Source organism: Gnatocerus cornutus, chromosome 3 (genome assembly GCF_029298725.1).
Source record: "Gnatocerus cornutus isolate USDA-ARS CGAHR chromosome 3, icGnaCorn1.1, whole genome shotgun sequence".
Lineage (NCBI taxonomy): Eukaryota > Metazoa > Arthropoda > Insecta > Coleoptera > Tenebrionidae > Gnatocerus > Gnatocerus cornutus.
In genome coordinates, this window is record NC_142235.1 from 14,211,914 (window position 1) to 14,231,536 (window position 19,623).

The 19,623-nt window shown below is 34.7% G+C and overlaps 2 protein-coding genes across 4 annotated transcripts in view; one reads left to right on the forward strand and one right to left on the reverse strand.

The window, feature by feature from the left end:
* The first annotated feature begins 1,024 nt into the window (after positions 1 to 1,024).
* LOC148177288 (WD repeat-containing protein 18) lies at positions 1,025 to 2,519 on the forward strand. 2 transcript variants are annotated; one of them, XM_088032190.1, is made up of 2 exons: positions 1,025 to 1,161; positions 1,215 to 2,519. In XM_088032190.1, the coding sequence occupies exon 2, from the start codon at positions 1,265 to 1,267 to the stop codon at positions 2,489 to 2,491; it is 1,227 nt and encodes a 408-aa protein (XP_087888316.1). In that variant the 5' UTR covers positions 1,025 to 1,161; positions 1,215 to 1,264; the 3' UTR covers positions 2,492 to 2,519. The 2 variants fall into 2 exon arrangements, with proteins under 2 accessions (XP_087888316.1, XP_087888317.1); XM_088032191.1 differs by having other exon boundaries at positions 1,238 to 2,519.
* Positions 2,520 to 5,291: 2,772 nt separating this feature from the next.
* Positions 5,292 to 19,623, reverse strand: part of LOC148177289 (uncharacterized) — a 167,939-nt gene continuing 153,607 nt past the window's right edge. For both annotated transcript variants that reach the window (XM_088032545.1, XM_088032544.1), the window contains exons 3-11: positions 11,352 to 11,493; positions 11,233 to 11,300; positions 10,921 to 11,181; positions 7,599 to 8,142; positions 7,480 to 7,547; positions 7,264 to 7,431; positions 7,092 to 7,217; positions 6,783 to 7,043; positions 5,292 to 6,725 (exon numbers count right to left, since the gene is read on the reverse strand). In XM_088032545.1, the coding sequence (XP_087888671.1) occupies positions 6,628 to 6,725; positions 6,783 to 7,043; positions 7,092 to 7,217; positions 7,264 to 7,431; positions 7,480 to 7,547; positions 7,599 to 8,142; positions 10,921 to 11,181; positions 11,233 to 11,300; positions 11,352 to 11,493 (1,736 nt within the window). In that variant the 3' untranslated portion in view covers positions 5,292 to 6,627. The remainder of the gene's footprint in view (positions 6,726 to 6,782; positions 7,044 to 7,091; positions 7,218 to 7,263; positions 7,432 to 7,479; positions 7,548 to 7,598; positions 8,143 to 10,920; positions 11,182 to 11,232; positions 11,301 to 11,351; positions 11,494 to 19,623) is intronic.

Consider the following 19,623-nt stretch of genomic DNA (forward strand, 5'->3'; position numbering starts at 1 on the left):
TCTGGTCCAATTAAGAGTAGAAAGTGGAATTTGGCATTACACTGTGAATTTGGGTGATTTGGAATTGTCTAAAATTGTTAACAATTTAGAAAATTTGAACATCAAACTGTGAGTTTTCAAGTTTTCAGCACTTTTGAATTATATTTATATGTATACATAGTTCACTATTTGAATTTTCCTTGATTTACACTTTTTTTCAGTTATACAGTGACGGCCAAAATAAACTGGAACTAAATTTCTCTAAAATTTTGATGTGTAAATTGGGATTTTAAAGTCGGCACCACGATTATAGTGTAGGGTTAATGTGACAATCATAAAACAAAAGTAAAAATTGACAATTTTCTCATTTGGCAGCTGAAATTTCATGTCTTTTTGCACTTCAAATGTGACGATAGCATGTTTAGCTTTTTATTTTCTCTCATTTTAGATCGACACCTTTAATAAATTGTCTAGTATTAGTAGTACCTATATCTTATAAGTAGTTCAATTAGTGAAAATTAGGTATGTTGCATTGTGTAAACGCGTCTTTATCTTCTCTGATATGATAATTTCAAATCAATTTTAATCAAAATAAGCAAAGTTAAATCAAAATTTGACAATTCACATTAACTAATCAGTCCGCCAGTCTACCAAACGCGATGAATGAAACTCCAAGTGAACTACAAAAATTATCTAAAAAAAATCTACAAAAAGTCTACTACAAATTTAAAATAATTTGACAACTACATCAAAATTACGTATGTTCTGTTATGTAAATGAGACTTTAGCTCCCCTGATTCGTCGATTTCATATCGTCTTTTGTCAAAGTGGGCGGAGTTGAATAAAAATTTGACACTTTACAGTAACTTGTGGACCAAATGCGAGCGTTGAGCCTCGAAATTTCCAAAGAGTCTAAAAATAATGTAAAGATAGTCTACAAATCCCAATTATTTCGAGTTGTGTGATTACCTTTAAAATTTAAAAATTAAGTAAAATTGTTTTTTGTAAATGGGACTTTACCCTTCTTGATTGCAAATTTCAAATCGTCATTTGTCAAAATGGGCGGAGTTAGCTTAAAATTTGACATATGACACTTGAGGATTGCGAGGGTTACCTAACCTCAATCAATCGATACTCGTTCTCCTAGTTTGTCCCCCAATTCACTGCTGCCATAATAATAAAGTGAGTACTCCCAAGAGTAGCACAAGCCCCCCAGCTATACCCCCCCGTTTCAGACTCACTGAATCAATTTTAACAGAACCTAACCTCAATCTTTCACGCCGTCATGAACTTCCAAGAGGCTGTTCTAACAACGTGTCGCAGCTCCCAGCAGTTTTCAGCATGTCTTTGGGACCCCACGACTGGAAGCTCTCTTCATAGTTACCGAAATGGGGGCGTCGTGGCCCCCAAAACTCTCAATTTCATCGCTAACGATTATCTCCTTTCTGCTGATGAAGACAAGCCGATGACTCATTTCTGGCCGCTTAATAGTCAAGAACCGGAGAAGAAAATGACGACGATACTTCCTGAGAAGGTGGGGGCGATGGCGGTGTGCCCCCATTTCGAGTATTTGGTTGCGGGGATCGGAGTGAAGTTGTATGTCTGGCAGTTGTCTTCAGGGAAGTTGTTCACGATACAGAAGAAGAACTACCAGCCGATCACATGTGTGAAGTTTTCTAGTGATGGGGCCTTTGTTGTGGTGACAGGACAAGACGGGATGTTGGTGGTGTATAAGTTGGTGAATTTGGTTAGTTTACACAGTAATCTGTCTTCGGAGAGCGAGGGGCAGATTGAGCCCCTTTATACCAAGCATGATCACAGTTTACCCATCTCTGATGTGCACGTTGGGGGCTTCGGACAACAAGGGCGCCTCGTGACTGTCTCCAGTGACAACACCTGCAAGCTCTACTCTCTATCCTCAGGGACCCTCCTCCTAAATCTCGTTTTTCCAGAACCCCTTACAGCAGTCATTTTCGACAACCCCTGCTGGAACCTCTTCGTCGGTCAAAACTCCGGAAAAATCCAACAATTCTTCCTCAAAGACCCCCCTAGGACTCTCGACCACCACATCACCAACGAGTTAGTCTTCCAGGGCCACCAAAACCGCGTCACTTGTCTTGACCTGGGGCGCACCAACGGAGTTTTAGTGTCGGGCTCCGAAGACAATTTCGTCTTTATCTGGGAGATTTCAAGCCGACAGATTTTACGAAGAATCGAGCACAAGGGGGCTATCACCAACGTGAAATGCGTGTGGAAGCACGAGAACTTCTTTTCTCAAAATCTCAAGTTTAAACATGTCGTTCGGAACCTAGACAGAGACTTGGTACAGTCGGAGGACTACGTCGTTTTTAAAATCCAAGATTTTGATGTTGAGTGTAGTGATGAGGAGGAGGAACCGAGTCAGGAGGGCGGAGCTAAGCAACTGGAGGCGGAGAATGCGAGGCTGCGGGCGGCGAACAAGCAGTTGTACGAGACGGCGTTGAAAATTTGTCAGAGACAGAGCAACTTTTGATAAAATAAAGCGGCTTTTGTACGTTTAACGTGTTGTCAACCCAAAAATCTCCCTGGACTTCTTAGAATGGCCCTAATGAAAATGACAAATGTGCTCTTTGAGGAGAGAAAATAACCTTTGGTCTTAAACTTCTTTGTTTGTGGAAATACCTCAGAAATAGAAAATTTTTAATGTTTGTTAAATTGCAGATTTCTGTAATAGACAATAATTTAATGTTTTGCCGGCTGAGCAACAGATGGCGCCCAAAAATGTTGACTTAAAGCGCGGGACTTTTAAATTGTGTTTGCTGCGTTTTCATTTCATTGGTAGTTCAGACCATTTAAAATAACATTACAAATTCTTACACACTAATTCATATTTGTTTAAACATTAGGTCTGAAGTTGGGTCTTCGCCATGTGTCTTAGATTAGCAGCACGCACATTTCTTGTATGAATTTCAATTGGGATTTTTTCGAAAAGTCTTACGAGTAGCAAGGAACTGACACCAGAAATGGGTTCAGAAGAGCCAAGCGAAGCTGTGTGGAGAGTTTCGTGTTGATCTGAAGTCATTAAAGTGTTTGTTCGAAAAAATAAAAGAGGTTATGTACATAAATTTTGAAATCTAATCACAGCCTAAAAACTCTCAAAAACAATTTTTTTTATTAATTTGAACATCAGAAACTAGATTCTGTACTTTAAAGTCGGATTTAAAACCTAATAATGATTTTATTTAAAAATAAAATTTGTTTTACGGTGTAGGCAACCAAATATACACACCTTGTGGTGTCATTTTTAAACCTATTTTTTTGGTGTAAATAAATACAATAAACTACTTAACTTGTTAATTTTAACCTCATAAAAACGAATCTAAACTTTTATTTAAGATTCACAGCTTATTTATTATTTTATATAATACTAACTATGACTAAAGATAGGTCAGATCTGTTGAAGCATGTCCCAGCTTGTATGCTTCGTTGACATATTGCTCGACGCGGGGAATTGAATTTTGGAATTTTTAATTTGCATTTTCTCAAAAAATTTCACAGATATCTAGGAACGAAAACTAGAAATGCATGTACAAATGTCAAATTATGCCCTGTGCAAAGTTTCGTGTCGATTTGAAAACTTTTGTGTTTTTCGCCAAAAAAAAGTTCAAAGGGGTGTTAATTCATGGATTTTTGGCAATTTTGACAAAAAATAAAATCTTTTAAAATCGACTTTTTCTATTAATTTGGACCTCGAAAACAAGAATCTAATGGCGGTTTTTTGATCCGACCGACACTCCGTTAATTTTTAATAAATTTTTAAAACTTTTATTTGACTTGAATTTTTTAGGCGAAAATAAAAGCAAAAATTACATTTTTTTGTCAATTTGGACCTCAATAGAAAGAATTTGAACTCTGATTTAACATTCACGACTTGGTTACGTTTCTATTAATTATTTAAAATTATTGTGTCTAAACATAGAAAAGGTATCTTAACGTATGTCTGAACTTGGTTATTTTGACAGCTCCCATTTGTTCAACATTTTCAATTTGAATTTTCTCGGAAAATCTCACAGCTAGCGAGGAACTGAAACGAGAAATGGATGCAGAAATGTCAAAAATCAATGAATTTTGTTTTATTTCCTTCACGTTGAAACTACAGTAGAACCTCGAAACAAAAAACACAAATTTTCGCTTTTTTTAGAAAAAAAACTTTTTCCTACGACCCCATATAAAAGTGACATTTTCCACACGGTTAAATGACTCCGAAAGTTGATGTTTTCGTACTCCCATTTCCGAAAGTAAAAGTCACTAGTGTGATATAAATATATCCGCACAGACCTGTCAAAATTGACAGTTATTTTGAAATACAAATGTAACTTTTGAATTGTTGTCGCAAATATGTAGACGATTCACTGTAAAACAACATGCGTAATGATAAAAATGAATTGGTTAGGTCGTTTTTGACAAATCAGTTTTGACAGGTCTGTGCGGATATATTCATATCACACTAGTGACAAATGGATGTACAAAAACATAAACCATCTAAATATGTCGAATACGTCACTTTTTTAAGAGGTTGTAGAAAAATGGCATTTAAAATAGATAAGAAATGAACTATTGTCGAAACTTATGGTTTCTTCCTGATGATGAAAGGTCGTAGGAAAAATAGTGTACATAACTCGTCGGAAAATGTCTTTCTTGCACTCGTGTAATATCTGGCGCCTCGTGCATCTACTTTTACACTCGTGCGAAATTGGTCACTTTCCGTATTTGTTATGTAAATATCTATTTCAACTAGAAATTTGTCTCAAAACATGAAATAGAAAACTCATTTTATCCGCAGCTACTAAAAAACTGATTCGAAAAGACGTAGTCTTGTTGAAGATGTAAATTTTATTAATTTTTTGAAAAAGGGTGAATGCGCCGGGATATTTTTTATCTTTTGTCCTTCAACATTTTATTCATTTTTTTATTTAATTATATGAATAATAATAATTTATTAATCTTTGGTGTCTATTGGATTAAGTTGACAATTAAGAATTATCATGTATTTAAAACGGATAAAATTAGAATTAGATTTTGGAAGTACCAAAAATTTTGAAAATAAAAAATTATAACTCAAAATTGACAATGCAAAAAAGTTACCAAGCTGACAATAGATGGCGCTGACAAATATTGACAAATTTGGTATTTGAAGAGCACCGATTGGTCGTGGATATTTAAACCCGCTTTCCGCGCTCCCTGCTCATTGGTGGTTCTAAGCGGGAGATTTAAAATGGAGCAATGGGTGTTTGTTATGAGACGGAAGTGGGTGGTTGTAAAAAACCAACACATTTGATTATTTCACTTTATTTTCGTAGTCAAAATATAATAATTAACCCTTATAATATGATAAGCAAAAATTGGACACACTATTATGGCGGAAATTTCCTTTGAACGTATAAATGAGTAAAGCGGCAAATAAGAAAATCACAGAAAATAAGATCCACGCCCTCGCACACGAGATTTTGTAAAAGCCACGTAAAAACAACGAATTGTGTTTTCCGGACGTGGAACTTGACACAAATAAATAAAATAAAACTAAAAACCCAATAGAGCGTCACAGTCTTTTTTACATTTACAATAATATAAAAACAAGAAGAACCATTCATAGAACACATATATACAAGAATATACAAAAAATGGGAACATATCCACATGAGTTTTGGGATGACAATGTGAGAGATTTCGGACACAAAGAACTAATCTGAAACGGTTCTACGACAGTGTAGTTATGAATATGTCTTAAAAATCGTAGCTATATCATTATAATATAAACATTATTTTACATGAAAAATCTTGGCTCGTGAAGTAAAAAATAGTGTTTAAATACGATAAAAAAATATGCGAAAACACTAAAAACGTCTTATATACCAATAATCCAGTTCGTTCTTTGTTAACATTCTTATAAGTCTACTCTGAACTAGCTTTTATGTACAACTTTACAATCTTTTTTAGTTTTTAATTGTTTTAAAATATACCTCTTCCCTCTGTATACTCAACGAAACTAGCCTCGGGAGTAAGAGCCCCGGCTTTGGCCTTAAAAGAGGCGGAGCGGCGGCTGATATCCCATTTTTACAGTGGCAGTACCAAATATATAAAATCTTAATAATTCTACTGTTCAGAATACTGCGTCGTGTCCGGTATAAAATGTCTAATTCTCCTAACAGACAATAGCTTGTTTAAATTCTTCCTTTCTAGATTTAGAATTTGTCTAGAAGTACAAGGGAGGCGACATAATCCAAAAGAACAGTAGTGGCAAGAGAAAATAGGTATAAAACTTTTTTTAATAACCACCATTTTGTTTCAACAAGCTACTTTCCATCACAGTATTTTTTACTTTTTTTTTCAACAAAACAAACTTATATACAGGCAAGAATCTATACGTAATATACAATTTGTGCTATACACATTGAGAAAAAAACCCTGATGATAATCAATTACACAAGCACGAAACGTAAGCCACAGAAAGGAAACATTCGTTGTACCGTTTAAGCTCCACATTGCTTGTATAATTGAAGAAAAAAAGCCCAACTGGAACTAAACCACGAAGGAGAACAAAATCGACTTTTTACCGAGTCCTTCAAACACTTAATACTCTGATAGAGTGTGCAGCACTGTCCGTCTTCATCATCTTATAACTAGCGCTGCCAACGCCGAAGAAAGAACGATCAGAAACGTCGGGATCGCGATGGAACTGGAGTTTTCGTTGTCGACGGCGCAGGTTCCTAAAACAAGCAATTTGAATCTCCCACCAAAAGATGGCGCTTGAAAATCTGCCTTACCGTTGCTCGTGAAGTTGAAGGCCCAGTTCCCCGTGACCCCCGGGATGATGTGTCGATGGCAGCTCTCCGAAACCCCCGACAGCCGCAGCACCGGCGGCTCAATCTTCTTCCCGAGCGCCCCCTCGATCACCGTGGTCTCCGGTTGGTTGGACAGCGTGTAAATGAAGCAGTAGCGCAACGCGTCTGTGGATTTGCGCGCCACGGGGGAGGCGATGACGTACGAAACGCCGTTTTCCTCCCAGCTGCCGTGGCAGGAGTACTCTGGAAAGAACGTGAAAGACGCTGGGGGCGTGGGGGCGGTTTTCTTACCACTGATGGTTTGTTGGGCGCACGCCGAGCGAAACTCCATCCCGTGGGAACCACCGCAACCGACAGCCAACGCTTCGTAATTGTGGGAATAACAGTCGGCGGAGAGTTGATTAGATGCACCATCGTCTGAAATTGGGTCGTGAGTGATTGTTAAAAGGGGTGGGGGTTGTACCTGGTTGTTGGCGTTTCTTGCGTTTTTCAGAGACCACGTTGACGAGGGTGTAGCGCCCCAAATGGGGGCACTTCTTGGTGTGGAGGTTGGTGGTGATGAGCGTCGTGTAAGGGGTGGATGAAGGGTTGAAGCTCGCACACGCCTCGTCGGGGTTCTCGAACTTTTTCTCTACAAAAAAATCATCATAATCATCCTCATCACCATGATAATCATTACCTGACTGTTGCAACTCGATGACGTTGGAGTCCCGCTTGTAGAACGTCATGCAGACATACCCACTGTCACTGCAACCCAAACCGTCATTACTACCCTTACAATTTCACCCTCCAACTCACCATCCCTCCGTGACGTGCGCGACAATCTGCACCTTCTTGTGCTCATGACTCTGCAAGATACTATGACACACCACTCGCATCTCCGAGTTCTGCTTCCTCTGATCCTCCGACTCAAATCCAAACTCCTGGAACCCAAACGCGTAATTCTGGTGGACTTTCTTCGGCTTTAGGCCTTCATCATCTAGGATTTTTAACGTGGCGTTTCGTTGACTGAATTTGTATGTTTTATGGTGGTCTAAGCTCAGCCAAGTGTGGTGGTCGGTGATCCATAGAGGGAATTTACATCTGTTGTGGTGGTTGTCCACCGTGGTAAGTTTCATGGTCTTGGAGCCTTCGAAGGCGTTTTGGACGCCGTTACAAGTGGCGTCTCCTGATTGGGCGATGTTGTAGACGCTTTTGCTGTTTTCGGTGGTTTTCTGGTAGATAAAGCAGCGGTACTCGTCTTCGTCGGAGATTAGGTTTCTGCGGTTTAGTTGGGAGATGCGGCCGATAAGGTAGCGAGTGGAGCCTTCTTTCCAGGCGGCAAGGCAAACCAGCTCCTCCACTGGAAGAAGAAACAATGTAAAATTTTTGAAAAAAAATACAATTGAAGAATAAAGACTAAATTCATAAAAATGAAAAACTAACAAATGCCAATTTCAAACAAAAAGTGTAAAAAAGTTCAAACAATGTCAAGAACGGAAACAAATGTAAGATCAAGTGTAAGATCACAATGACAGTTCTAAGGATGTCGACAAAAATCCTAGCAAAACCTTTAATGAAGTGTCAAACATTGTATGCAAATGTAAATCAAAGTCAAATGTAAAATCAAAATCAATAAAAATTGACAAAATGATAGTTTAGGGAAAGTCAACAAATTACAAAAGGATTGGAAAATTTCAATCTCAAAGTAAAACTGTAAAAAACAAAACCAAAACAAAAAATGAATGGCAAACAAATGTAAAACAATCTAAATCGGAGTCAAATGTAAGATCAAAATAAATGAAAATGACAAAACTGAACCCGACACATTGCAAATGATTGATAAATGTAGCTCTCTAAGTAATAATACACAAAAATGCAGTCAAAGCAATAAAATAAGTGTCAAACAATGTCAACAATAGAAAACAATGTAAATAGAAGTCAAATGTAAGATCAAATTTAATAAAAATTACTAAATGACAGTTTAAGAGAAGTCAACGTATTCCAAAATCACTAATAAATGTTAATATCAAAGTAAAAGGGAAAAAAAAGCAGTCAAAAACAACAAAAAAAATGTCAAACAATGGAAAAAATGAAAGCAAATGTCAAACTAAATAAATGAAAATGAAAATTGACAATATGCAGTGTGAAGAAAGACGACAAATTACAAAATGACTAATAAATGTCAATTTCAAAGTAAAATTGTAAAAAATGCAATTAAAAAAACAAAAACATAAATATCAAACAAATTTAAAACAATCTAAATCAAAATCAAATGTCAGATCAAAACAAATTTAAATGACAAAAAACAACACATTGCAAATAAATTGATAAATGTAAATCTCAAAGTAAAAATTTAATTTATTGAAATAAATGCAGTCAAAACTATAAAAAAAAAATGTCAAACAATGTAAATAAAAGTCAAATGTAAGATAGAAATTAAGTAAAATGATTAAATGATAGTTTAAGAGAAGTCAGTGCGTTGCAAAATCACTAATAAATGTCAATCTCAAAATAAAAGTGAAAAAAGCAGTTCAAAACAATAACATAAAAGTCAAACAATTGAAAAAATGAAAGCAAATGTCAAACAATGTAAATAAAAGTCCAATGTAAAATCAAAATGAATGAAAATTGCCCAAACGACAAATTACAAAATGACTGTTAAAGTGTTAAAAAATAAGTGTCAAACAAATGTAAAACTCTAACTCGGAGTCAAGTGTAGTCAAAATTGAAAACAATGTAAATAGAAGTCAAATGTAAAGTCAAAATAACGGTTTAAGATAAGTCAACGCATTGCAAAATAACTAATAAATGTCAATCTCAAATTAAAACTAAAAAAATGTAGTCAAAAACAATAAAATAAATGTTAAACAATGAAAACGTGGGAAACAAATGTAAAACTATGTAAATAAGTATCAAATATAAGACCAAAATGAATGAAAATTGACAAAATGACAGTTGAAGACAAAACGACGCATTGTAAAATGTATATAACAGATGTCAATCTCAAAAAAATTGCACAAAAAATTTTAAAATAAGGGTCAAAATGAAAAACAATGTAAAAATGAAGAAAAAAGTGACGTCAATGCAAAAACTGGCAATTGAAAAATCTAAGAGAATTTAGAAATAAATCTTATTGTAAATTAAAAGTTAAATGTAACGTCTAAATAATCTAAAATCACAATATGACTATTTAAGAGAAGTCGACGCACTGCAAAATGACCAATAAATATAAATCTCAAAGCAAAAATGTAGAAAACGCAGCCAAAACTGTAAAAGAAATGTCAAACAACGCAAATAGACGTTAAATGTATGATCAAAATTATAAACTCTCAAAAAATCTCAAAACAATTGCAAAAAAAGTCACCAAAACAATAAAATAGATGTCAAACAATGTAAACAAATGTAAAACAATGCGAAAAAATGACAATTGATAGACTTAATAGAATTTAGAAACAAATTTTAGTGTAAATTAAAAGTCAAATGTAGCAACAGAATAGAAAATGACAGATTAAGGAAAGTTGACAAGATTACAAAATGATTAATAAATGTAAATTTCTAAATAAAAATCTACAAAATTCAATCAAAACAATAAAATAAGAATCAAACAATGAAAATAAAAGTCGAATGTCAAATCAAAATGATGACGAATCTTGAAGTAAAAGTGTAACGAATAGAGTCAAAACAATGAAAAAAATGTCAAACCAAGTAAATAAATGTAAAACAATGTAAACAGAATTTAGATGTAAAATCAAAATTAATAAAAGTGGCAAAATAACAGTCCACATCATTTTAAAAAAATTTTATAACATATTTTATAACAAAAAAATAAAAGTCAAACAATAGAAACAAGTGTAAAACAAGGAAAAAAAAAGATAAAAAATCGTTTACGGCGAAAAACAGCTGAAAAAATGAGTAAGAAAATGAAGAAACAATTCAAAAACTAATCATTTTAATTTAAATTGGGGTTAAATGTAACGTTAAAAATCAAAGATTTTGACATAATCACAGTTTAAATGATATAAAGCAATATAAAAGAAAAACATAGTAATTTTAATGGAAAATGAGTGTCAAAGAACGTAGTCAAAACAATAAACCAAGTATAAAATAATGTAAAAAAAGAAAAGAATAAACAACTTACCGGAGCTTTCCGTGGACTGCACATCCGGACACGCCTGATATTTCAACACCAATCGCGAATCATCGGTGCAACTCTCGGCTTTACTCGGGGGATTATTACAGTCTCCAGAACCCCTATTATAACTAAAGGTAAAAGGGGCGCCCCGAAAAGGACACGGGACCGGTTTAGCCTCCGGATACTTCCGGAACATGCTGTATAAAGGGGCATCGCCAGTGATGCCATAGCAGATCTCTTGCAGCGACGCTTTACTCTCGCAAAACGCTAAAAGAGGGCGCTGTAGTAAAACAACAGACATTTTTTCCGAAAACTCACTTTCTTTGTATTGGAGGACGCTTTGGTGTTTCTCGTGGATGGCCAAGCACCGGTAGCAGTCGTCAGTTCTGGAGAAATTAGAAAATTAAGGGTTTTTGGTTAGTGGGGTTGGGGCTTACCTCTCGTAGACGAGGTACTTGTCGCCTTGGGCTTCGTGGCACTCGCCCTTGGTTTCAATGTGGGTTAGGTTGATGTAGATTAGGTTTGGGACGCCGCTTAAGAACCACCTGCCGACCCACGTTTTATTGAACTCGCAGCCACCTGAAACAAAGAATTGTGTAGTAAAACGGCAACTCTAGTCAGATTTTTCAATTTCCTCGTCTCGATCGATGAGTTTCCCGTCGCGAGAGCTCTTCACCTCGCAATACACCCTCGGATTTACTTATAATTTCCCAAATTAAGAATTCCTCGTCGTAATAACAAAAACGGAATGCATCTAAGTGAGCCGAGATTTCATCCCCGTAGCTCGGCATTTTTAAATTTTCAACGGGAATTTGAAACACTCCAATATTAAATTCAGTCCGAACGCAACTAAGTGTCAATACAAGCAAGGTAAAGCAACCCTTCAACCCCCACGAAACAAAGTTTAGACACCCTTTTGATAGGGGCGATTACCTCGTGCTTCATTATTCAGGTTACTTTGGAATGTGGTGACGAAAAAAGAGATGACAGGACGAGTGAGCTGTATTTACGACGACATCGTTTGCCACGCCCTTGATTAAATTTTTAAGGGTGAGATGGGAAGGACGTCACCTCCAGCGGTGAAGGTCGGAGCGTGACGTCAGATATGACGCTGGGGATTTTGCATTGTTTAATAGAATCGATGGAATTGGCGACACTGGAAGTACGTGGCACTGACTATAAATACGTCAAATTATGAGTTGGCAACACTTATCGACTTAAAACTGCATTCAACTCCTCGCAACTTCTTTTAATATAATAAATCCAAAAGTTTGATTTTCATCTCAACTCCCATTCAATATCTGCATTTTCGCCCCCGGCTCCGGTGCTTCCCTGAGTTATCAAATATTGACGATTGCCGTCACACTTGAATAATTAAATTCTTACGAGCATATGAAGTCAATGGAACATTGCTGACGTTTTTTCGTTTTCGTTGTATCGATTGGTATGCTATTATAGGGTAGGTTACGTTTATTAAATTTTCATTTTCATTTGTGTTTCATGGAACGTTTTGTTTTGACACGAACGGAGTGCCTGCTTGTACTTAAAGTAATGAAACTTGTTGCAGTGTTGCCAACTTGTTCCTGAGGCTAAAAAAAATTTGACATTGCGGACACGCTTTTTGGCTTTTTATTGACTTTTTAAGTTACAAAACTTGAAAAAGCATTTCAAAACACTCGCTGTCGTAAAATTTTTTAAAAATTGTCTTTACGTAAATGTGACTTTGCTCTTTGGCAAAATTAAGAACAACGCTCAGAGGTACAACGTCCGTAAATTTTTAAAGTTGAAAGTCTGCGCGGATCGTCTCAAGACATAAAATTTTCTAAAAATTGTCCTATTTAAGATATAACTTTGCCGTTTGGCACAATTATGAAAGAAGCCTAAACTCACAACCTTCGTAAGTTTCAAGGACTTACAAATAACATAGTTACAATATCTAAAAAATGGAAGAGGAAGTTTCAAATTTCGTGATCGAACAAAAAACACAAAAATTTCCAAAAACTGTGGTACTCTAGATATGACTTTGCGGTTTGATATAATTAAGAAAGAAGCTTAAGATTAACAACGTCTGTGAATTTCAAGGACGCAGTCCTAAAAGTAAGAAAGATACAGAATTTAATTAAGCCGTGACCCAACTTTTTTCTTTTTGTTGTTTTAGAAATAAAAAAATTCTAAAAATTCTTTCGCTCAAGATATGACTTTGCCTTTTTGTAGAATTTAGAAAGAATCTAAAAGTTACAATATCTATAAATTTCAAAGCCTCAACTTTAACAGTAATAGAGTTATAAAATTGCAGTTGTAAAATAGCATTTTCAATAACGTATCAACAATTAAAAATTTCTAAAAATCGTCTCCTTTGAGATATAACATCAGAGGTTGGTAGAGTCAAAAATCAAGTTTAAAGTTACAACGTCTCTAAATTTTAAAAACCCAGTTGTAAAAATTACAAAATTACAAAATTTTAAAGAAAGGTGAAAAAATTTCAAATACATTCGAGGCCTCTAATACTTAAAATTTTTAAAAATTGTCTCGCTTAATATATGTATGACTCTGGTCATGACTAGAATTTAAGAATGAGCCTAGAACTACAACGTCCATAAATTTCAAGGACACATTTTTTTTGAAGTACCAAATTCTAAAAATTCTAAAAATTGTTTCGTTCCTGATATGACCTTGCGGCTTGCGGTAGAATTAAAAAAGAAGCTCAAAGTTATAATGCCTGTAAATTTCTAAAAAGTAGTCCTTGAAGTAACAGAATATTGCAGATATGTATAGTGAGCAAATTTCAGATTTCTTTGTCGCTCCAAAAACTAAAGAGTTCTAAAAATTGTCTACTTCAAGATAAGAATTTGTCGGCTAGTAAAGTCAAAAATCAAGCCTAAAGTTACAACCTTTCTGAATTTCTAAAACATATTTCAAAAAGTAAAAGAGTTACAAAAGTTTAAAAAAAAGACAAGAATGTTACAATTTTTTGTCGGCTCATAAATAAAAAGTTTCGTTTATGATATGATTTCGCGGCTTAGAAAAATTAAAAAAGGAAACTTAAACGTACAATGACTTTAAATTTGAAGTCTGCAGTCTTTGAAGTAACAAAGTTACAAAATTTTGAATAAACAGTGAGCATATTTCAAATTTCTTTGTCGTTCCAAAAAGTGAAAATCTCTACAAATGAGCTCCTTCAAGATAAGGCTTCGTCGCTTAGTGAAATAAAAGATCAATGTTTCGACGTCTCTAAATTTCAAAGACGTCTTCCAAAAAGTAACAGAGTTACAAAAGTTTGAAGAAAAAACGAGGAAGTTTCAATTTTTTGTGTCGCTCCAAAAATATTTTTTTTTTCAAGATTTCGTGACATTGCAGCTTGGTAGAATTGAAAAAAAAGTCTAAAGGTACAACGCCTGTAAATTTCAAGGATGTAGACCTTAAAGAAACAAAGTTACAAAATTTTAAAGAAACAGTAACATAAGTTTAAATTTCTTCGTCGTTTCATAAAAAAAATACAAACTGCTTCCTTCAGGATAAGACATTGCCGCTTGGTAAAGTCAAAAGTAAAGCCCAAAGTAACAAGGTCTCTAAATTTAAAAGACACGTTCCAAAAAGTAACAAAGTTACAAGAGTTTAAAAAAAAGCGAAAAAGTCTCAATTTTTTGTGCCCCCTCAAATATAAAAAATTTCAGAAAAAAAGTTTCGTGCCAGAACCTTGCGGCTTGGTACAATTAAAAAACAAGCCCAAAGTTACAACGCCTGTGAATTTCAAGGATGTAATCCTTGAAGTAACACAATTGCAAAATTTTAAAGAAACGGTGAGGTAATTTTAAATTTCTTTGTCGTCCCATAAACTAAAAATTTCCAAAAATTGCCTCTTTCAAGGTAAGACTTTGTTGCTTAGCAAAGTCAAAAGTCAAGCTTAAAGTAACAACGTCTTTAAATTTCAAAAAAACAAACCTAAAATTAACAGAGTTAAAAAAAAAATAAAAAAATGTAAGAGAAAATTTCAATTTGTTGTGTTGTCTTAAAGACTAAAAACTCTAAACGATGTTTCGCTCCAGATATGACTTTGCGGCTAAAATTAAAAAAAAGTAGAAAGTTACAAGGCCTGTAACTTTCAGTACCGCAGTCCTTGAAGTAATAGAGATACATAGTTTTGAAATAGCAGCGCTTCAAATTCGTTCATCGCCCCAATGAAAAAAAATTCTAAAAATTGTCCGGACGGCCATTTGAGGTTGCTGATTAAAATACAAGCCTAAAATTACAACGTCTGTAAATTTACAGACCACAGCCCTAAAAGTAACAGAGCTACAAAATTTGAAAGAACGTGCGAGCAATACAAATAAATTATTTTTGTTCCTGAAACAGCTTCTCCAAGTCTTATTCCGGTTTAATTGCACTGCCTGTTAAAATAAGTTGTTTACATTACTGAATGAAGCTATTTAAACTAGTTAAAAATCAATATCCGACCCGGCGCATCCACCATTTGTATAATAAGAATTCTTTTTATAGCTCAAGTAATTTAATTAGAAGTAGTTAATTTGATAAAAACGGACTAAATTAGAGCCGTGTTTCGACCAGATCAGTCATTGAAAGTATGCCAATATCTATCCCGGCGCATCCACCATTTCTCCACTAAAATTCTTTTTACGACAAAACGCTGTAATTTTATTAGAAAGCAGCCGTTTGATAGCAAAACAGTTTCCTCTAAGAAAACGAACACTTTAGCACAAACTTTTCGTTTTATTCGTTTAATTTCATTAATGCAATGTTTGTTTTTATTTTTGGTTTCGTCACACTCTTGCAAATGGTCGGATCAATATGGCCAAGATTGAACCGGAAGTAAGCAGTATTCACATTTCGCAATCGTAAAGAGACGACACGTTATCGTACATCCCAAGCTCTTCTATTTTACTCCGCGGGGTGATTCCGCGCCGAATTGTTATGTTTATGTTTGTATTTGCGTTTTTACTCCGGAATTTTACTATTATAGTCATTCGAAAGCCATTGGTGCGCGTCGCTCCTCTCTCTAAATCATCCGGAAAAAACGTAGTTCGTGCGCTCCGGTTTCCGGAGCTCCGCAAAGACGGTTAATGATTTATCAATGAGTCTGAAGGTGGATCCTCCGTAAACGGCTTAGTGAATCATAAGGGACCGTCTTATAGATACAAAGTCCTTACGGCTTTACTAATTCACGCCGAAATTAGGGTACCTTCACATGCATGAATAACATTTCGCATTTTGCTAATTAGAATTCGCCAAAGGACTATGCAAATCTCAACGTCTTGAGCGGCGATGTTAATGGCTGGATGGCCTTTTTTGCGGATGGAAGAAATGGAAAATCACCACCAGGTTGCTTGGATATAAAAGGACTACACTTTCCCTCGAGACGAGTCCTTTCTCGATCATTTCGACCGCCGCCACGGCCTCGGGGATTCCCAAGGGAACACCGTCCACTGCAAATATACGTCATACCCCTCAAAGACAAACACGGATTCAACGGGAGAGAGGGAGAAGGAAAAGGGGATTTCCCAATCTGTGCGAGATCAGAAAGAACGGAATTTTACACTTGTAAGTCTTTTAGAATTGGAATGTGCGAGAGGGTTCCTTAATGCAATGCTAGGATTTTCGGGCTAAGTTACAACAGGCGGCTCAATTTTGAAACAAACCCTTTAATTAGTAATTTGGGGCAATTTGGATTAATTACAATAGATGAGACTAATTACTAAGCGCGAGTAAGTTAAACTAAGCGGAATTACGTGAACTAAATTTGAAAATTTCTAACATTTGTCCCGTTCAAGGTATAAGATTGCCGTTTCAGAAAATTAAGAAAGAAGCTTAATGTTACAATGGATGCAAATTTTAGAAAAGTGGTCTTAAAAGTAACAGAGCTACAACATTTTAAAGAAAAGAGAAGCCAGTTTCCAAGTTGTGGTCGAAATGGTTCAAAATTAAAAATTTCTAAAAAATGTCCCGTTCAAGATTTGACATTGCCATTTGGTAGAATTAAGTAAGAAGCCCAAAAGTACAAAATACGCGAATTTTAAGAATACAATCTTTAAAGTAACAGAGCTACAACATTTTAACGAAAAAGGAAGCAAGTTTCCAATTTTTGGTCGAATCGGCTCAAAATAAAAAATTTCTAAAAATTGTCCCGTTCAAGATATGACATTGCCATTTGGTAGAATTAAGTAAGAAGCCCAAAAGTACAAAATACGCAAATTTCAAGAATGCAATCTTAAAAGTAACCGACCTAGAACATTTTAAAGAAAAAAGAGGCAAGTTTCCAATTTGTGGTCAAATCGGCTCAAAACAAAAATTTCCAAAAATTGTCCTATTCAAGATATGACTTTGCCGTTTGGCAGAAGTAAGAAAGAAGCTCAAAAGTACAAAAAACGCAAATTTTAAGAATGCAATCTTTAAAATAACAGAGCTACAACATTTTAAAGAAAAGACAAGCAAGTTTCCAATTTTTGGTCGAATCGGCTCAAAATAAGAAATTTCTAAAAATTGTCCCGTTCAAAATATGACATTGCTGTTTGACAGAATTATGCAAAATAAAACCTCAAAGTACAACATATGTAAATTTCAAAGATACAGTCCTAAAAAAAGAGCCAAAATTTTAAAGAAAAAAAAACAAATTTTAAATCTTTGCTTCCAAATATAAAAAAATTGTAAAAATTCCCCCGTTCAAGATATGACTTTACCGTTTGGCACAATAATGATAGGAGCTTAAAGGTAGAACATACGTAAATTTAAGAAAAGTAGAATTAAAAGTAAGAGAACTACAAAATTTTAAAGAAAAACCTCAGCAATTTTCAGGTCTAGTTGAATTGTCTCAAAATGTAAAAAATTCTAAAAACTGACTTTGCTATTTGACAAAATTAAGAAACAAGCCCAAAACTACAACATAAGTGAATTTCAAAAATAGAATCTTAAAAGTAAAATAGCTACAGCATTTTGAAGAAAAGAAAAACAAGTTTCCAATTTGTAGTCGAATCGGCTCAAAATAAAAAATTTCTAAAAATTGTCGCGTTCAAAATATAATTTTGCCATTTGGCAGAATTAAGAAAAAAGTCCAAAAGTCTAACATACATAAATTCCAAGTACGCAATCTTAAAAGTAACAGAGCTACAACATTTTAAAGAAAAAAGAAGCAAGTTTCCATTTTGTGGTCGAATCGGCTCTAAATAAAAAATTTCTAAAAATTTTCGCGTTGGAAATACGACGTTACCGTTTGACCAAATTATAAAAAAAGGCTAAAAGAACAACATATGGAAATTGCAAAGATACAAACTATAAAGAAGCAAAGCTACAAAATTTTAAAGAAAGAAAAAGCAAGTTTTAAATCTTTGTCTTCAAAAATAAAAAAAAATCTTACAATACTCTTGTTTAACATAAAACATTACCGTTTGGCCGAGATAAAAAAGGAGCCCAAAGGTACAACATACGTAAATTTTAAAAAGCTAGATTTGTAAACAAAAGAACAACAAAATTTTAATGAAAACCTAGAGCAACTTTCAGGTCAAAATATAAAAAATTCTAAAAATTGTCACCTTGAAGTAAAGTCATACTTTACGGTTGATCAGAATTAAGAAAAAAGCCTAAAAGTACAACATACGTGAATTTCAAAAACGTGGTGTTAAAAATAACAAAACTTCAAATTTTTAAAGAAAAAAAAGGCAAGTTCGGAATTTTTTGATAAAATCGCTTTAAAAATATTTCTAAAAACTGTCCCGTTTAAGGTATGAGTTTACTGTTTGGCACAACGAAGAAATAAGCCGAAAACTACAACATATTTAAATTTCAAGGACACACACCTACAAGTAACAGAAAAACAACATTAAAAAAAAGAAAAGCAAGTTTCCAATTTGTGGCTGAATCTCCTTAAAATAGAAAATTTCTCAAAATTGTCCTGTTCAGGGTATGACTTTACTGTTTGGCAGAATGAAGAAAAAAACCTAAAAGTAAAACGTACGTAAATTTCAAGAACACAGTTTTAAAAAAAACAGAGTTACAAAACTTTAAAGAAAGGAGAAGTAATGTTCAAATTATCTGAACTAAAACGCGAAAAAAGTTGGACTCATCTCGTTGGTTTTTTTTGCTGGTTTACCACAAATAGTTTTAACGAAACTAAACTAGTCAAGTCGACGCAGTTCAGTTCAGTATGACCTAAATTCAGTTTCCTTCACTTGAATGAAACTCGGTCGAATTTAAATTTTCATTTTTCTTCGTAAAATCTGATTCCATTTTAGCGCTTCATTTAGTTGAGATCTTGCACAAAATTGCTGCGGTCAGACCTGAACTACATGCTAATGTAAAACTTCTTGTTGGTCCATTTTATGATAAAATCGCGCTCGATAAAAAAAAAAGAAAAATATCCTCCCGAAGCCCGGCGATGGTCAGTCCAAGTTCTTTCTCTGCGACCTGATCGATTCCTTATAGACGACATGAAAGGAATTTTGAACAGTGCAATATTATACTCGCCGTTTATTTTTTGCCTCTTTCCGATCTCCAAGACTAAAGCATTCCTCATCTCTGCATCGATTCCACTCCGTTACATCCTACCTGATTTCCCCCGAAAAATATAGCCACTACACGCTTTGATTTCCAGCGAAAAAATCCACCACTTTTAATTAAATTCATGGTCGATTCTCAGTCGCGAATTTAAGTCACGTCCGAGATAATATTTCGCCTTAAATCTTCATCACAGTACATTATGTA